The sequence below is a fragment of the Sus scrofa genome, chromosome 2 (genome assembly GCF_000003025.6).
Source record: "Sus scrofa isolate TJ Tabasco breed Duroc chromosome 2, Sscrofa11.1, whole genome shotgun sequence".
NCBI classification, from domain to species: domain Eukaryota; kingdom Metazoa; phylum Chordata; class Mammalia; order Artiodactyla; family Suidae; genus Sus; species Sus scrofa.
Window position 1 is genome coordinate 7,466,692 of NC_010444.4, and position 15,760 is coordinate 7,482,451.

General features: G+C 59.6%; 1 protein-coding gene across 1 annotated transcript in view; it reads left to right on the plus strand.

Moving 5' to 3' along the window:
• The window catches only part of NRXN2 (neurexin 2), a 99,410-nt gene that overhangs the window by 11,921 nt on the left and 71,729 nt on the right, over positions 1-15,760 (plus strand). Inside the window, 5 exon segments of the mRNA XM_021082873.1 lie at positions 1,590-1,607; positions 6,506-6,535; positions 8,701-8,727; positions 8,730-8,771; positions 13,022-13,323. Of these exon segments, the coding sequence (XP_020938532.1) occupies positions 1,590-1,607; positions 6,506-6,535; positions 8,701-8,727; positions 8,730-8,771; positions 13,022-13,323 (419 nt within the window).

Here is a 15,760-nt window from a genome sequence, read left to right on the forward strand (position 1 = left end):
GCAGCTGTCAGGTACAAGAAACTCTGGGTTGTATAGTGGGGTGTTTGTAACACATGTAGATACCTAAAGGCTTGCGTGTGCAGGCTTAGAAAATAGATCAATGGATCCATAGAGAGAAAAAAGGGAACTGTGCTCATTTGCGGCAGCGGGGCTGGTGGGGGGGGGTCTGTAGCCACTGGAGGGCCCGCGGGTTGGGGTGGGGTGTGTTTCTCATATTATGTGTGAGCTCACAGTGTGGTATCGATCCTGCATCAAGCCTGTGTGTGTGTGTGTGTGTGTATTGTGGGGATGGTATAAGGTGTGACAAATGACAGTGTGTGTTTCTGGGGTGTAACTAACCCCCTAAGAGCGGATGAGCAAAGAGCACAAAGCGAGGCCGGAGTAGGAGGAGGCGCGTGCACTCGGGCCTGAGTGTGTACCGACTGCCGTTTGCATGTGTATGTGGGTTTCCCAGGGTCCGTGTGCGTGTGCATGTGCGTGTGTGTGTGTGTGTGTGTGTGTGTGTGAGTGTTGGGTCTGTGTGTTTGTAGGTCGAGCTGGTCTTTTTCCCTCCCCATGCTTCCTGGGAAGGCTCCCTCTAGGTGGGCAGAAATGTTAGGAGAGGGGCCTTGGCTTCTTGCAGAGCCGGAGCCCAGCCTGCTTGAGCTTAGTTGAAGAAACTGCCTCTTTTCTCTTTGCCTTCTATCTTCTCTCTTGACCTATTTGATGAGCCCCAGGGAGGCCCAGGCAGGCCCCTAAGGGGTGAGGAGCTGACTGCTCCAAGGCCTGTGGCCTGACCGAGGGATGCGCCCAGTCTGAACCCCTTCCACCACTGAAGTGCCCCGTCCAGCCTGGGGGCCCTACACCTCAGCCAGCTGTTGAAAAGGCATTTTTCCCGCATCACAGAACCAGAGCCTGAAAGGGTTTCAGATGAGATCTAATCCACCTCTCTCATTTTTACAGAATAGGTACTGGGGGCTCAGAGAGACTAAGCAACTGGGACGGGAGTCACACAGCACTTTGAGGCCGGATTGTGTTTTCTGACTGCATCCAGCTGACTTTCCTCCCCTGGGCCGGTGGGGGTGGGGAGTTGTGGGTCCGACTGTGCAAAGGCTTCAGGTGTGAGTTGTGTGACAGATTGTAATGATTATATATGTCTCTGCATTGCTAAGTGCCTTTGTGTGTCAGTGCGTCACAGGGTGAGCCCTCACGAGCGTGTCCCCATCTGTCTCTTCAGAGGAGCATGCTGGGGGAGTCAGGACACCTGACTGCTGCTCCTGGTCCTGCATCCGATTCCCCCTGTGACCTTGAGTGGTCACTTCCTTGTCTGGGGCCTCAGTTTCCTGAAATGTAACTTGAGGCTGGCGTCCCCTTGGCCTGTGTGACCCTGTGTGTGAGGCGCTGACTCAGGGGACAGCTTGGTCTCTGTCTCTTCCCTGCTGGGCCTTCTAGGTCGGGTGACTTGTGTCTGGGCGAGTGCGGGCGGGCCAGGGGATCTTGAACCCACCTCTTATCATGCAGCTTGGAGCGCTGTCCTTGGTACCCTGGCTAACAGCCTCCTTTTCTCTCTTTCTCTCTGCCTCCCCTTCCTGAACCTGGCTGGCCTCTAGAGGAGCACCCCATGGAAGGTGAGTGATGCCTCTTGGTCACTGGGGTGGCGGATCAATGGCCTGGGGTCCTCTTGGCTCCCCCCCATGTATGGGCCCCCCGGGGAAGGATGTCTGGATGTCCTCTTGGCTGCCTCGGCCCCGCCTCTTGCCCGGTCCCTCTTTACAATTTGCTGCGGAGAACTGCCTGGCGGAGGCAGCCCCTCCACTGCCTGATGGGCCCTTTCTTCTTCCCTGGGAGGGGACCAGAAGGGGTAGGGGAGCTGGAGGGAAGGGGGCGGAGGATTCAGAAGTGTCCAGAAATGAGGTGTTCCCTTTGTGGCTCAGTGGTAATAAACCCAACCGGTATCCATGAGGATGCCCATTCAATCCCTGGCCTTGCTCAGCGGGTTAAAGATCCGGCATTGCCGTGAACTGTGGCGTAGGTTGCAGGCATGGTTTGGATCCCGTGTTGCAGTGGCTGTGGTGTAGGCCGGCAGCTGCAGTTTTGATTCAGCCTCTAGCCTGGGAACTTCCATATGCTGTGGGTGCGGCCCTGAAAAAAAGAAAAAAAAGAAGAAGTGTCCAGAAATGACTGAGATGTGTTTTGCCCAGTCCAGCTGAGGAAGCTTAGCAAGGCCGCACTGCCAGGGGCCAGGGTGGGGCTGGCAGTGGTGCTTGGGTAGAACCTGGTCTGGGGTCTGAAGAGTGCAGGCAGGGGGTGGAGGGTCAGGGCCGGGGCCAGGGGGTGTGGGCCAGGTGGTAGCTTCTCGCCCTGTGCCCTCGCCGCCGACCCCCAGCTCCTGTGCCACTGGCTGGTACGTCGGAGTGGTCTGCTTCGTCCTTCAGCCCAGGCCAGGGGACGGCAGGGAGCGGGCCTCTCCTTGGGGTCTCTGCTCGTTCTGTCCCTGTCTTCTGTTTCATTTGCCTTTTCTCTCTTTCTGGTCTTTGTCTTTGCCTCTCTTTTTCTCCACGGCTCTGTCCCTGGACCTCTTCGTCTCTGTCCTTCCCCAGGCTCTCCTGGGTTCCTGTTCTCTGAACCTTCTTCTCTCGCTGTGCCTTTCCCTGTTTCTTTTCCTTCTTTGACGTGGGCCAGGTCAGGGAGGGAAGACTGGGAGCGATGGTCCAGGCTTGAAGTCTGGGCTGCAGGGGAGCTCAGGTGGGCCCGTAGAGAGGGCAGGTAGGATCCCCGTCTCCAGATCTGCCCCATGCTCTCTTCCTGGAGCAGTGGGAGTCGGAGGCACTGGGCAGCCCTGGGCTGGGAGCTCCTGGGGAGGCCCTGCCCTGGACGCAGGGATCCGGGAGAGGAAAGGAGGCGAGGGGCCCTCGGCGTGAGAGTGGGGCTGGAATCCTTTCCCCCCGTGGTGTCCACTGTTTGGCCCGTCTCTGTCTCTCTGAGGTCCCTTCTTGGCCTGTGGGCAGGCACCCGTGTGTGCATTCATGTGCGTGCATGTGTGTGTGCATGTGTGTGTGTGTGCATATCTGCGTGCACATGTGTTGATGCAGCTCTGCTGTTCTGTCATGTCTGGGTGCCTTTGTGCACGTCTGCTTGTGCACGTGTGTCTGAGTGTGTGTGGAGGTGTGTGCACTCCAGCATCGTGTCTTCCGTGGCGTGGCCCCATCTCGGCGCCTCTGTAGGGGCATCTGCGTCACCTCTGTCCTGTCTGCGTCCCCCTCCGTGTGGCGGTGTTTACCTCTGTGAGTGTGAGGGGGAGCGCTGAGCGTCTGGGTGGACGCAGCCTTCTGGGGGCTGGAGATAAGATTGAGTGCGGAGGTGACTTTTACTTGCTCTGATGTCATGTCTCCTCCGGAACAAAGGAAGGGATGGAGGAGGAAGGGAGAGGGGAAGGGGTGGAGGAGAGCACCTGGGGGGGTTGCAGAGGAGGAAGGAGAGGGAGAAGTAGAGGCGGGAGCGGCCGGGCCTGGAGAAGAAGCTGCTGAGGGGAGGAGTGCGGCCTGGAGCTGGAGGGGAGGGAAAAGGGAACAGTTCTTCTCCAAACAGGTGGAGGAGAGGGACAAGACTGGAAGCCAGGCTTTGGGGACAAGCAGGCAACGAGACCTGTGGACGTCACTTAGCTCTCGGGGGCAGCGAGGTGGTCTGCTGGTCTGAGCGTGGCCCTGTGCGCGCCTGCATCTCAGTGGCTGTGCCGGGCTGTGTGTCTGAAGCTGTGCATGTGCGGGTGTGTGTGTGTGCGTGTGTGCGTGTGTGTAAACCCAGGGATGTGAGGCATCCACATGTCTCTGTGACACAGCTGCTTGTGTGTCTCACAATCTTTCCCCCTAGAATCTTCTTTCCTTTCATTGCTGGTCCTCCCTGGGGTTTTGGTAGGAGAGTAAGGGGGTGAGGCTGAGAGTGGGGACGTGGGCCTGGCAGGTGTGGCTTCACGGGGTGGGTCTCCTCGGGGGCACTGCACTCCGGACTCTGCAGGTCCCTCTTCAGATCTCTGAGTCCTCTGTGCCTTCACCCTCTGTTCCTCTCCTTCAACGCTGAGCCTCAGGCCTAGCTTTCTCTCAGGAACCCCACCCTCCCGCTCCCCCAGGCCCTGCCCAGCATCTCCTCGTGGGGATCCCAGTAGCCCCGGCTTTTCCCCTCTTGCCTTTTGTATCAGGGAGAGAAGACCCAGAAGCAGCCAGATAAAGTGCCCTAGGAAAGGACCCTTGGTAATGCCATCCATCACTGCCAGCCTCTTCTCCATGGTGGGAGGAGGGGCTGATGCCACAGGTGGAAATGGTGGGGGGTAGGGCGGGGCTGGACGGGGGTGGGGCAGAGATTCCAGGACAGGCAGAGAGGCAGGCTTTAGGGGGAGCACCCTGGGGCCAGGCTGGGCTGAGCCTCGGGTAGACAGGGCAGGGAGCCGGCCTCCCCTTCCCCAGGATGGCTGCTACTGTCACGCCTGAGGGAGCTGAGCAGCTGGTTGCCGTGGCGACAGAGGGAAAGTGCCGCATGCTAATGAGGCTGGCTGGGAGCTGGGCAGTGGAAGGGTCTGCGAGGCAGAGATGCTGCTCCTCTCCAGCAGTGGCACAGGCCTGTGGGGACAGAAGGCAGGTTCATAGGGCACTTGGCTCCTGGGCCTGGAAGAGATGGATGAGGGGTTAGGGCCTGGGTCTGGGTCCTGGATTTAGGGGGTTTGGAAGAAAATGCTGGTAGTTCTTGGGCAAAGAGTGGGGGGCATTCAGAGCAAGGAATAAGGACTCAGTCCAGATGCTCAGGGCCCTTGCTGTTTTGAGGACAAAACTGTGTCTTCCCAGGAGCTGTTTTGTCCCCAGGTGGCCCTTGGGGCCGTGGCCCCTTCTTCCAATTGGCCTCAGACACAGAGGTGGGGTGGGACCGAGGGTGCCTGCCCGAGAGGCCATCTCAGTGCGTCTTCCACAGGCCACTGGACGTGCCCTTCTGGCCTCCTGGCTGCCTCTCCTCCTGGAGCCCAGGCACCCTGGCCCTCAGCCTCGTCCCAGAGACGCCTGAGTGCTTTACCCCACCTTCCGTCCTGGTCCCGGCTTTCCGCCCCCAGGGCCCACACCTCACAGGCCACAGCAGCTGAGCTGATTTCCAAGGACCGCGTGGTACCCCAGGGGGCCCTTCCTTCCCCAACCTCTTGGCCAGACACCTGGGGTGCAGGTGTGCGGAGCGTGAGGGCTGGGATTTGGTGGGGCTGGCTGGTCACCTCAGGAGCCTTGGGGTCTCACAGCTGGGGTCTCAACCCAGCTGAGGGGCCTGGTGCCACCAGCCTCGCTGGGAGATTGGGCTCCTGGTCCCCCACAGCTGGGCTGACCAGACTCTCTCAAGGGACCAAGGCCACCCTGAAAGACATGCCAGCCATTCTTGCTCTCAGTCTTGGATGGAGCGCTTCTGTCTTCTCTTTTCAAAACTCAGCTTTTGGGTCACCTCAGAGAGGGCCTGATTAGAGAAAGGGGGTCTGTAGGATAGTTTCAAACGAGGTGTGTCAACCTCTCAGGGAGCTGGTGCTCCCCCACCGGGTGGTGGCTGTGCTCATGGGTCCTTGCTGTCCGTGAGCGCCAGCCTGGTCTCTGGTCCTGCGGGAGGATCCGGGCCGCCGTGCTTGCTCCAGCATCTCCTTAGATTCTGCTTCCTCTCACCTGCTGCTGCTCTTTGTCCCCCAAAGTCCAGTTTCCTCGTAGAGCCCAGGTGCGCAGGGTGCCTGCTGCCCATATGGTGGCTATGGGGGGGGACCATGATGAGGGGGGATCGGACCTGGACAGGTGCCTTTCCAGAGCCCCCTTTGGTGGGAGAGCCCCCCTAGGCCCAGGTCCTCAGAGCCCCGTTTTCCGGTCCCTGCCAGGCTCGTGGGGCACAACGGGCTGGGGTGAGGGCGGGTGGCGCTCCCTTGCCCACTCGGCCCCATGCTAACAGGACACTCTCTCTCTCTCCAGGTGGCTTTGATTTTTGTGTCGTGTTTTATTTTCTCCTCCATCCGAATCGTTTTTCTCGTTGACCGTTTTTTTTTTTCTCTCCGCCTCCCGGAAGAAAAAAAAAAAAAAGAAAAAAAGAAAAAGGAAAAAGCAGCCCTCCCAGCCTCATGCTTCTCCTCCTTTTCCTTTTTTTTTTCCGGCAAGAAGAAAAAAAAAGAAACCAAAACCTTCTCTCCCCCCGCAGTGACTCCCTGCCCGACCCCTTCCTCTGGTCCTGCCCGCACCCGCTCGCCCCCCCGGCCCCCCTTCTCTCTCTCTGTCTCCCCCTCTCGCGCCCTCTACCCACTGTCTCGGCATCGGGGCCCCTTCCCTCAGCTCTGGGCTGGGGGCTTTCCCCCGATGTCTGTCACAAGTTAAAAAGGGTTTTTAAATTGTGGCAGGAAAGCTTTTTTCTCCCCTCTCTCTGGCTGATTTTGATGACTCGTGTTTTCTTTGTTTCTTTCCCCTTTTCTTTCCTTTTTCTTCTTTTTTTGTTTCTCCCTTTCTTTCTTTCTCTCCCTCCCCTTTCCAAGGTCCGGCTCACCTGACGTTAAACAGCGAAGGTATGGTTTGAAGTTCTGGTTTGGTTTGGATCGGATTGGATGACCCCACCTGCGCCTGGATTTTCCTGTCCCCCCCCACCCCGCCACCTCACCCCGTGCCCTTTGCCCCTTCTCCACCTGTCCTGCCTCCCTCCTGCCCTTCCTCTGCCATGTCTTTATTTTTTTCCCAGCGCTGGGGGGGGGGGGGGGGGCTGGTTCCCGTGTGTGCGCACCCCTCTCCCCCTCCCCGACACACGCCATCCGCCCTCATCTCACCTTGGTTTCTGACATCAAGAGATGTTTGAACTCCTGCCGTTGTCTCCAGCCACTTTTTTTTTTTTTTTTTTTTTTTTTTGGCGTTTTCCTGATAGTGTATCTTGCTTTTTTTTTTTTTTCTTTCTCTTTCATGGTGGTGTTTTATTTCCTTCCACTCATTCTAATCATTCTTTCTATTCTGCGAACCCAAATACAAAGAGAAAAGCATGGGCTGGAGGAAGAGGATGGCCGTCAGCCTCATTCCCCTCCCCCTGCTGCTGCGGGAGGCCCCCTTTCCGCAGTCGCCCCCTCCCCGGTACACGCTCACGCCGCTGTCTGAGGATGTCTCTTGACCCTATTTGACAGATGAGGACATTTAGGCCCAGAGAGATGAAGTGACTTGCTAGTGATTACACAGCCTTTAATTGGTGGTACCCTTGGGACGGCTCATCTATTTTTAGCTTCCCTTCGACCAAGTCCCTACCATCTTTCAAAGCCCTGGTGTTCGGCAGACCTGGAGACGAGCCCAGGAGTCCTGACAGTGATCCCCCAGCTCGCAGAAATTGGACCCAGGGACCTTGCTGTCCCTGACCCCCTCGCGGACCCGCAGGCGCTGCGCCCCTCCCCCTGCCCAGGATGGTGCTCTGTTGGGGCTCATCGTCCACGGGGGGGGGGGGTCCTTAGGCTCTGGGCAGGAGAGGCCTGCAGGATGAAGACCTCTGAGTCTGAATCTGGAACTGGGAGGGATTTAGGTCTGGGGAGGTAGAGAACTGGGGTTCTTGTAGGGATGTGAGATTATGGCAAGAAGTGTGGGGAAGAGCACGTCCAAGCAGGGCTGGTTCCCTCACATCCTTCTTGCCTCTCAGCACCTGGTTCCAGGGGTGCTTTGTCATAGATGAAGACCTGAAGGATCCAGAAAGCCCCCTGCCCCCCAACTCCCTGAAAGGCCACAGCTCAGGTGTCAGTCCTGGGAACTTGGCACTGTGGTTGTCGTACGGGCCCTGACAGGGACTTTTAAATTCCATTCTTGAGTTCCCCTTAAGAACCATCTGTGGGGTCCGGTGGTAGGTGTGGTGCCAGGAACTGCTGGGCATGGGTGGGTGGAGAGCTCCAGGCCGCCTGGAGCCCAGCCATGGTAACAAGTGCCTGGGGGGGCCTTTGGAGAGGAGGCCTGGGGTTGGAGGGCTGGGCTGTGGGGCATGGGAAGTCCTCCTGGAGAAGGGCCTTCCCACAGCCACGAGGACCCAGCCGGGCAGGACCTCCCTGGTGGGCGCAGCCCCGCTGAAGGCACAATGGAGGCACAAGCCCTGCCCCTAGGAAGCCCCTCGGTCTCACTGGCCAGGAAGGCGCTGTGGAGGATGCTCACTGCAGTGAATGGCTGGGTGTGGAGGGAGGGCCAGGGTAGCCTCAAGGTGGACACAGAGCAGAAGAGGGGTTGGGCGTAGGAGAGGGCATCGGGCAGTTCAGGAAGAAGGGGGCTGTGTCAGGCTGTTGGGAGTCCAAGAGCAGGAACTTGACCCAGCAGAGCGGGTGTGAACAAAGATGCAGAACGGGGCCAGGATGGGCGGGAAATTGGACTCAGGAGCTCAGGGCTCAGGACCCAGGGGCTGGCCTGTTTGCATGCTTTCGGGCAGAAGGGGCTCCTGAACCACAGGCAAGGCCTCAGCTCCTCCGCCGCAGTCTCCCCGCCACTGGGCAAAGGGTGGAAGTCGGTGGTTGTGAGTCTGATGGGGACTGTGGGCTGATGGTTCTTGGTTTGTCAACCGGCTCCTTCCCCAGAGGCCCTGAAGCAAGCAAGTCCCCAAAACAGCTCCCCACCCCGTAGCTCCCAGCAGACCCTCCGCCCTGGAGAGGGCCCTCCTTCACCTCAAGGCTGGGGTGGGACTGCCTGGGTAGGCCCCGCACCTGACTCCCCAATTCTGCTTCTCCAGTAGGGTCCTTACTGTTCTCCGAGGGGGGGCCGGGAGAGGAGGAGCCGGCGATGTGCACCAGCCGACAAAAGGTCAGTGACCCCACGACCCCCAGAGAGGCCAGCCCGCACCCCTGCAGGCCAGCTGATCAACAGAGGCACATCCCCTTCTGCCCCCATTGAGGTCCACCCCTGGGGGCCACCAACCTCCCTTTCTTTCCCAGAGCCCAGTTGCTCCTGATGCCCTCTTTCTAAAATACCGATGTCTTTTTGTGGCAGTTGTTCAGCCCACAGAGCAGGGATGCTTAGAAAGAATCTGTTTCTCCGGGAGGGGGGGCTAGGCAGCAGGGTCCAGCCCCCATTTAACCATCAAACTCTGGACCACGCTAGGTGTCAGTCCAGGGGGATTCTGGTTGGGAGGGGTGGCATTTATAATAGGTCTGTATCACTCACGTCACCTAAATGGGCCTTCACGACCCCTTGTGGAAGGGCTCCTTGCCTTTGGTCTACAGATGAGGAAACTGATGCTCGCGTTGCCTCTGAGACCTGCCCGGGGCCCTTTATCCTGGCTCAGGGCTGTAGGTTTCAAGCTCCTTTTATTCCTGCACCAAGGCTGCCTCTCTTAAGAGAATCTCTTTCCGAAGAAGTGTGCCAGGCAGTGCAGCAACCCCTTGAGGAGCTCCAGTGGGTGCCAAGCCCTGGGGCTATCGCGTCTCGGGCTTTGGTACGCGCTGTTCTGTCGGCCTGGATTTCTGCCATCCTTGCCCTCTTCCCCAACCATTTGGCATCCCTTTCAGCTGACTCTTGAAACAGCAGCCAGGCCATCCACACTAGAAGTCTCCCCCGAACTCCCCGGGCAAACCCGGACACTGCTGCTTGGCTGTCCCTTTGTCTACACATCCGTTCTGTCACACGCCACCTGGCATCGGAACTGTCACTTTACCTGTTTGCCTCCCCCACTCAGCGGGGCTCCCTGAGGACAGGGATTGGGTATTTCCGTTCATAGATCCCTGGTGCTTTACACGGGTCCCGGCACATATGTAGGCATGTGCCCAGCAGATTTATTTCAAAGGGGTGAATGGGCTCTGCTCTCAAGGGGCTCATTGACGTGCTAACAAATAACCAGGATAAAGTGTGGCTCATGCAAAGGATGGGGAAAGTGTGGACTTGGTGCAGAGGAGTTAATTTATTCACTGATCTAGGCAGAGAGGCAGCACGACACACACACCCAGAAAGCGACATCCGGTGTAAGACTCGTGTATCTGTGGGACGGCTTATAGCTTAGGAAGCCTCACCCGGCCCGATCTCTTTCTGGAGGCCCACAGCAACCTGTGATTGGCTCGTTGGTCCAGAGGGGGAAGCTGGGGCTTAGGGATGTTGCCTCTTGGCCAAGGTCACAAAGCTGGTGCAAGAGCCCGCATTAGTGCCCAGGTCTTCTTTCTCATATCACACTTCCTCTCAAGGGAGCAGTACAAGATGTTACTAAGCAGTAAGTGCCAGATGAGCAGAACAGATAGCTGTAGCCTTGAGAGTAGGGAGGGGCTGAGGGGGCTGGAGCCCTTCTCAGAGGAGGGCTTTGAGCTGGGCCTGGAAAGGTGGCAGCTACTCTGCCCGGCATGGCCTTTAGAAAGCCAGGACCACAACAATGGGTCTCTAGTTGTATTCAGCTTGCCTGGGGACACCTGTGGGGCTCCACACTCCCCCACGGTGGAAGGTAAGAATCAGCCCTGATGCCCCTCTTCCAGTGCCAGGGGCTGTCAGGGGCTGCCACTGTTCAAGTGCTGCTGGGAGTTGTAGTTCCGGGGTCATCGAGATGGGGGAGAGTGCCCCCTGCTGCTTTGGGTCTAGCCCTTCAGATCTGGGTTGTGCTCTTCTAGGCTGGGTGGGCAGGGCAGCCCCCCTCAATCCCTAGAGGTCCTGCTGCCCCCTCCCCCCTCAGGGGCTGTCTCTATCCTTCCCGCTGCCCTTGGGTTTTCTTATTCACATTTACTGTTTTCTGATGCTCTCCTCCAGTTCTTCCCGGCTCCCTCTGGCCACTCCAGGCCCCTTTCTATCTCTGGGCATCTCTGTTGGCGATGGGCATTGGAGATCCTATAGACTCCAGCTCCGGTGTGGCTGGCTCTGCCTCCTCTCCTGGGAGACTGGAGCCGAGCCCCGAGGGGTCGAGGAACGGCCTCGTTTCTCCACTTTGCCTTGGCAGCCGTGGTCCAGCCCTCCGCCTGCCTTTTTCCTTTTTACTGGCCTCTTTTGTTCTGTCCCGATCACTTTTTCACGTGGTTGCCTTATTCTTTCCTTTCTTTCTGTTCGACTCTCCCTTTAATGATATTTTCTGTGACTGCAGTGAGGTGAGGGAATGGGAGGGGAGGCCTGGCTTCTGGGAGGGACTAGGACGCGTAGCAAACCAAACCCAAGGTCAATCACGTTCCCTGTTCTGGTCCTTGAGCCACCCTACCCACCCCCCGAGCTCTGCCAGTGCCTGGGCAGCAGGCCTGGTTGCTATGGAAACAGCAAGGCCCTGAGAAACCCTTGGCTTCCATTCCCTGGAGGTCTCTGTCCCCCTTTCCTTGCTGGCCCTCTTCCCACCACCCTTACCTGTCCCTGCTGCTCGCTCCTAGCCTTTACCCAGATCGCTCCCTGCACCACCCCGTGCTCCCTCGCAGCGCCGAGCCGTCTCCATCCCCTTCTGTCCCTGATGGTCCATCTTTCTCCTCCATGTGGCCTCCCTCGCATCACCATTCTTCCCCACTTTCCCCTTCTTGTCTCCGCTTGACTCCTCTTTGTTTCCTGGCCCTCCCCTCTGGAGCCCTAAGGTAAGCAGAGCGGGCTTCCCGCTGTCCCGATGAGACCTGGGCCCCCACCAGCCTCGCTGCCCTGTGGCCTCAGGAAACCGGGCTTTGCCAGCTGCAGTGAGTGCAGTGCCAGGCTCTGGGGCAGCAGCTGGTGCCTTGGCATCCGGAGGCAGTGAGGACTGAGCCTGTGGGCAGCCTGCCCGGAGCGAGAGAGTGGGGCTGTTGTGCAGGGAAGAGGCATCTGCAGGAGACGCGCCTGGAGAGCCACGGCATCCACGCCGGCGCCTGTGGCCCGGGCCTGGCCCACAGGACGGCAGGTGCCTTCCGAGGGTCTCATGTGCCCCCCGGCACCGGGCCCTGCTTCTTCCTGGGCCGGGGCCTGTGCTGAGAGCCTCTGCACTCCATGAAGGCCCTTGACCGGCCGGCTTGTTACCCCCGTCCACCCTGTGAGGGGGCAGGCTGAGCGGGTGTGCCACCACTTGCTGGGAGGAGAAGCGAGTCCAGGTCCTCCGTGCTCCCTTGACTCCTCGGCCCGTTTTCTTCCCTCTGTGTGGGCTTTGGTTTGTGAAGGTGTAGAGCTGGGATCCCAGCTTCCCTCTATTGAGCCACTGTCACCCACTAACACAACGCAAGAAATCCCTACGGCTCCCCAGATGTTTTTTGATTCTGTTTAAAAAATGCTAGTGGAAGGAGCCTTGTGCCAGGTGTTTACACACGTGTGTGCACACACACACACATGTGCAGTGGCCAGGCCTGCCCTTGTCCTCTTGTCCCCGGCCACCTCCTGGCATGCAGGGGTCCCACACCTGCCCTCTGGGGACCCTCGGGGGCTCTCTGCCTAGGGCCTGTCTGTGCTGCCTCTCCCGGTGGGCTAGGAAACTGGTGGTGGGGGTGACGGCTGGCAGGGTGGCCGCCCAGTGGCCCCCTGCTTCCTGGTGTACATCCTTGTCCCCTGCATCGCCCTCCCGTGTGTCTTTCCCCTGCCTCCTCCCACCCTTCCTCTTCATCTGCTCACTGCTGTGAGGCAGGCCTGCGAGTCCCATCCCATATAGTGAGGCCTGAAACTGTCCAGAGAACGGCCATCATTGGAGAAGAGGCAGGAGTGGGCGGTGGGCTGCACTCAGGCGCCCCTTGGTGCCCTCGCCATAGGGGCACCCCCAGGAGGAAGTCGGGCGCAGCACCCTGTTTCTCTTCCACACCGTTTTGTGAAGGGGAGGGGCCGATGGAGGGCCGGTGGGGAGGAGACAGTGCCCATGTCTGCTTCTCCTGGCCCTGTGGCAGCTTAATTGTCAGCTGTCAGTGTGAGAGCCACTTTGCAGCCTCCTATTTCTTTGGAAATAGACATGGGGGAAGCTGACTCCTGGCAGCAAAGACGGCAGCATCCAGAGAGGAGGGCGGACAGGTGGGGGGAGGGGAGAGGGCCTGCAGCCTGCAGTTGGGACCGAGGGGCCCCGGGTGGCCAGGTCCTGCGCCTGGGATGCTGGAGGGGAAGAAGGAGGGTCTGTGCGCCCTGCCCCACTCAGCCCTCTCCCGTTTCCCCACCGTGGCGTCCAGGCAAGGAGGAGTTTGTGGCAACCTTCAAAGGCAATGAGTTCTTCTGCTACGACCTCTCACACAACCCGATCCAGAGCAGCACGGACGAGATCACGCTGGCCTTTCGCACCCTGCAGCGCAACGGGCTGATGCTGCACACGGGCAAGTCGGCCGACTACGTCAACCTCTCCCTCAAGTCCGGGGCCGTCTGGCTGGTTATCAACCTGGGCTCGGGAGCCTTTGAGGCCCTTGTGGAACCCGTCAATGGCAAGTTCAACGACAACGCCTGGCACGACGTCCGGGTCACCCGAAACCTGCGCCAGGTAGGGGGAGCAAGAAGAAGACGGGGGGCCAGCTGCGTCTGCGGCAGGTGGCAGTGAGGGGAGGGGGCTGCCTGGGCTCCAGGTGTGAGGCGTCAGGGCCGGGCAGCAAGGCGTGGTTCTGAAGAGGACTGAGGCTTCAAGGGCGGCTATGAGGGCCCAGGAGTGAGACCACAGCTGGCGGGCTTCAAGAATCAGGATGTGGCACTAGGGAGGAGGCACAGAGCTGCCCAGGGCCAGAGCCGGAGGGAAGAGGAAGAGCGGGGCTCAGACTGATGGTCGTTGCTGGGGTTTCAGGGGCCGAGGCTGAGAATCAGGTGCTCTGGCAGAAGGGTGATTCGGGGGATGGGAAGGGTGAGATAGAGCCTGAAAAGGTGGGCCCTGGGGTGCTGCAGGATGGGGAGACTCTGTCCTGATGGAACAGGTGTCCGGAAGAAAGCCTGGGCCCTGTGGGACGAGGTGGGGCCGCCCTCCCTTGGGTGGGGCTTTTCCAGGGCAGAGGCAGGCTGGGGTGGGAGCAAGGTCTGGGCAGCAGGTGTGAGCAGGAGAGGGGGCTGGAGAGGGTGCTAGGTCCTGCATCTCCTCTGGGCAGCCACTCTCCCTCCTGTCCCCTCCTGTCGGGGTCCACGGCTGTCTTTCCGCAGCTGCCAGGCCAGGCAGGCACTCAGAAGACTTGTGGGTTGGTCCCTGCAGGTAGGATGGGGCGCTTCTCCTCTGCGTCCTCTCAGTTTCCAGACGTCCCCCGCCCCGGGGCCAGGGGTGATGCTGATGCTTCCAGGCATCACCTCTGTCCTCTGAGTGGCCTCTTCGCCTCCCACAAGGCCCAGCGTGGCTACCGCTGGTGGGGCTCTCTCTCTGGCTGGGTTTCTGCTTGACAGCATCTAAGCCAGTCCCTTCTTGGAAAGCAGGAGATGTGGCTGTGCAGCCTCTGCGGCCCCTGGCTCCCCCTCCTGACTCCTTGTCCTGCTCACTCAGCACCTGGGGCCCAGGGCCCAGGCTCTGGCTGGTCCTTCTCTGCCAAGTCTACCACTTCTCTTGCCGCTGGGGGCGGGGATGCTCCTCCAGCTCCGCCCCAGGAACCCGGAGCATCCATGGCAGCAGAGGCTCGTCTGTGCTGGTTGGCAGCCCTTCTCTTACTCGGTATCTTCTCCGTGTCTCCTGAACTTCCCTTGTCCCTCCTCTTCGCCATCATGGATGGTCTCCTTCTCTGTCCTCCGCTTCCTCCCACTGGCGGGGGGCGGGGGGGGATTCCGGCTGACCTCGCACTCCTCCTACCTGCTCTTCTCCCACCCACTGAGTGATGATCTAATGGGGAGCCCCCCTCATTGAGTGCCTCCCCCTTGCTGGGAGGACACGGTGACTCATCCGCCTGCTCTTTCCGAGCCTGCTGCTCCCTGTCGTGGTTGGGCTCCTGCCCAGGCACTCATTCTTGGTGCGCGCCTCTTGCCCTGGAGAGTGGCGCTCCTCCTTGGGGAGGGCTCTTCCCGTGGCATCAGCCCCTGACCTAGCTGGGGGCCTGTCCTCTGTTGTCACCGCTGTCTGAGCGAACCTGCGTCTGTGTGCCTTTGTCACACTTTTAGGTGCCACCCCCATTTTACTGCAGCGGTGGGCGGAGTTGCCTTCCTGCTGGCATTCCCTCCGCAGGACCAAGGCTGTCCGTTGGCACTGTTGCCTTGGGCCAAGATGCCCCGCGCCCAGAGTCCCCACCCACGTGTCCTTTGGCCAGTATGTTGCCTGTCTGTTCTGGGTACCGAGGGAGAAAAAGACGTGGTCCCCACCCTCCCAGGCCTCTGGCTCTTGAGACAGGATGAGTCTCTTAAAAGTCAGGTCACACAAGTACCAACTGAGCGGCAGGAATCTTAAACAGTCTAGGGGGTGAGGCCTGGCCTCTGCAGCAGCGAATGTGGACAGTGACCCGCAGCCTCTTCCCGGGGCTCGCAGTCCTGGGTCCACGCTGGTGATTGATGGAGACCATTTCCCCTGGGAGGATGGATCAGAGCAGAGCCAGGTCATGCTGACCCAGACACAGGCCTTCAGGGCCAGAGAGGGTGTCGGTGCCAAGCCTGTGACTGAGAGCTCGCTTTAGGAAGCGTGTCTGGAGAGACTGATGTGACGCCAGTCCACGTCCACAAAGGTGCAGTGCAGCCCTGTTATGGTCATCGTGACCGTGGGGGCGATGGAAGGGCAGCCCCGGGGCTGTGCTCTGGGTCCACTGCCCTTGCTCAGGGCCCAGCCTGTGGCCGAGTTCATCCGCACCAGGCCTTTTGAGTGCCTGCCTTTCAGGGCCTCTCGCAATTTATTGAGCAGAGGTTCTCAACCGAGGGCAGTGTCCCCCAGGAGACATTGGGCAATGCCTGGAGACATTTTGGATTGTCATAGCTTGGGAAGGGTGCCGCTGGCGTCCAGCAGGTAGAGGCCAAGATGCTGCCGAATATCCCAT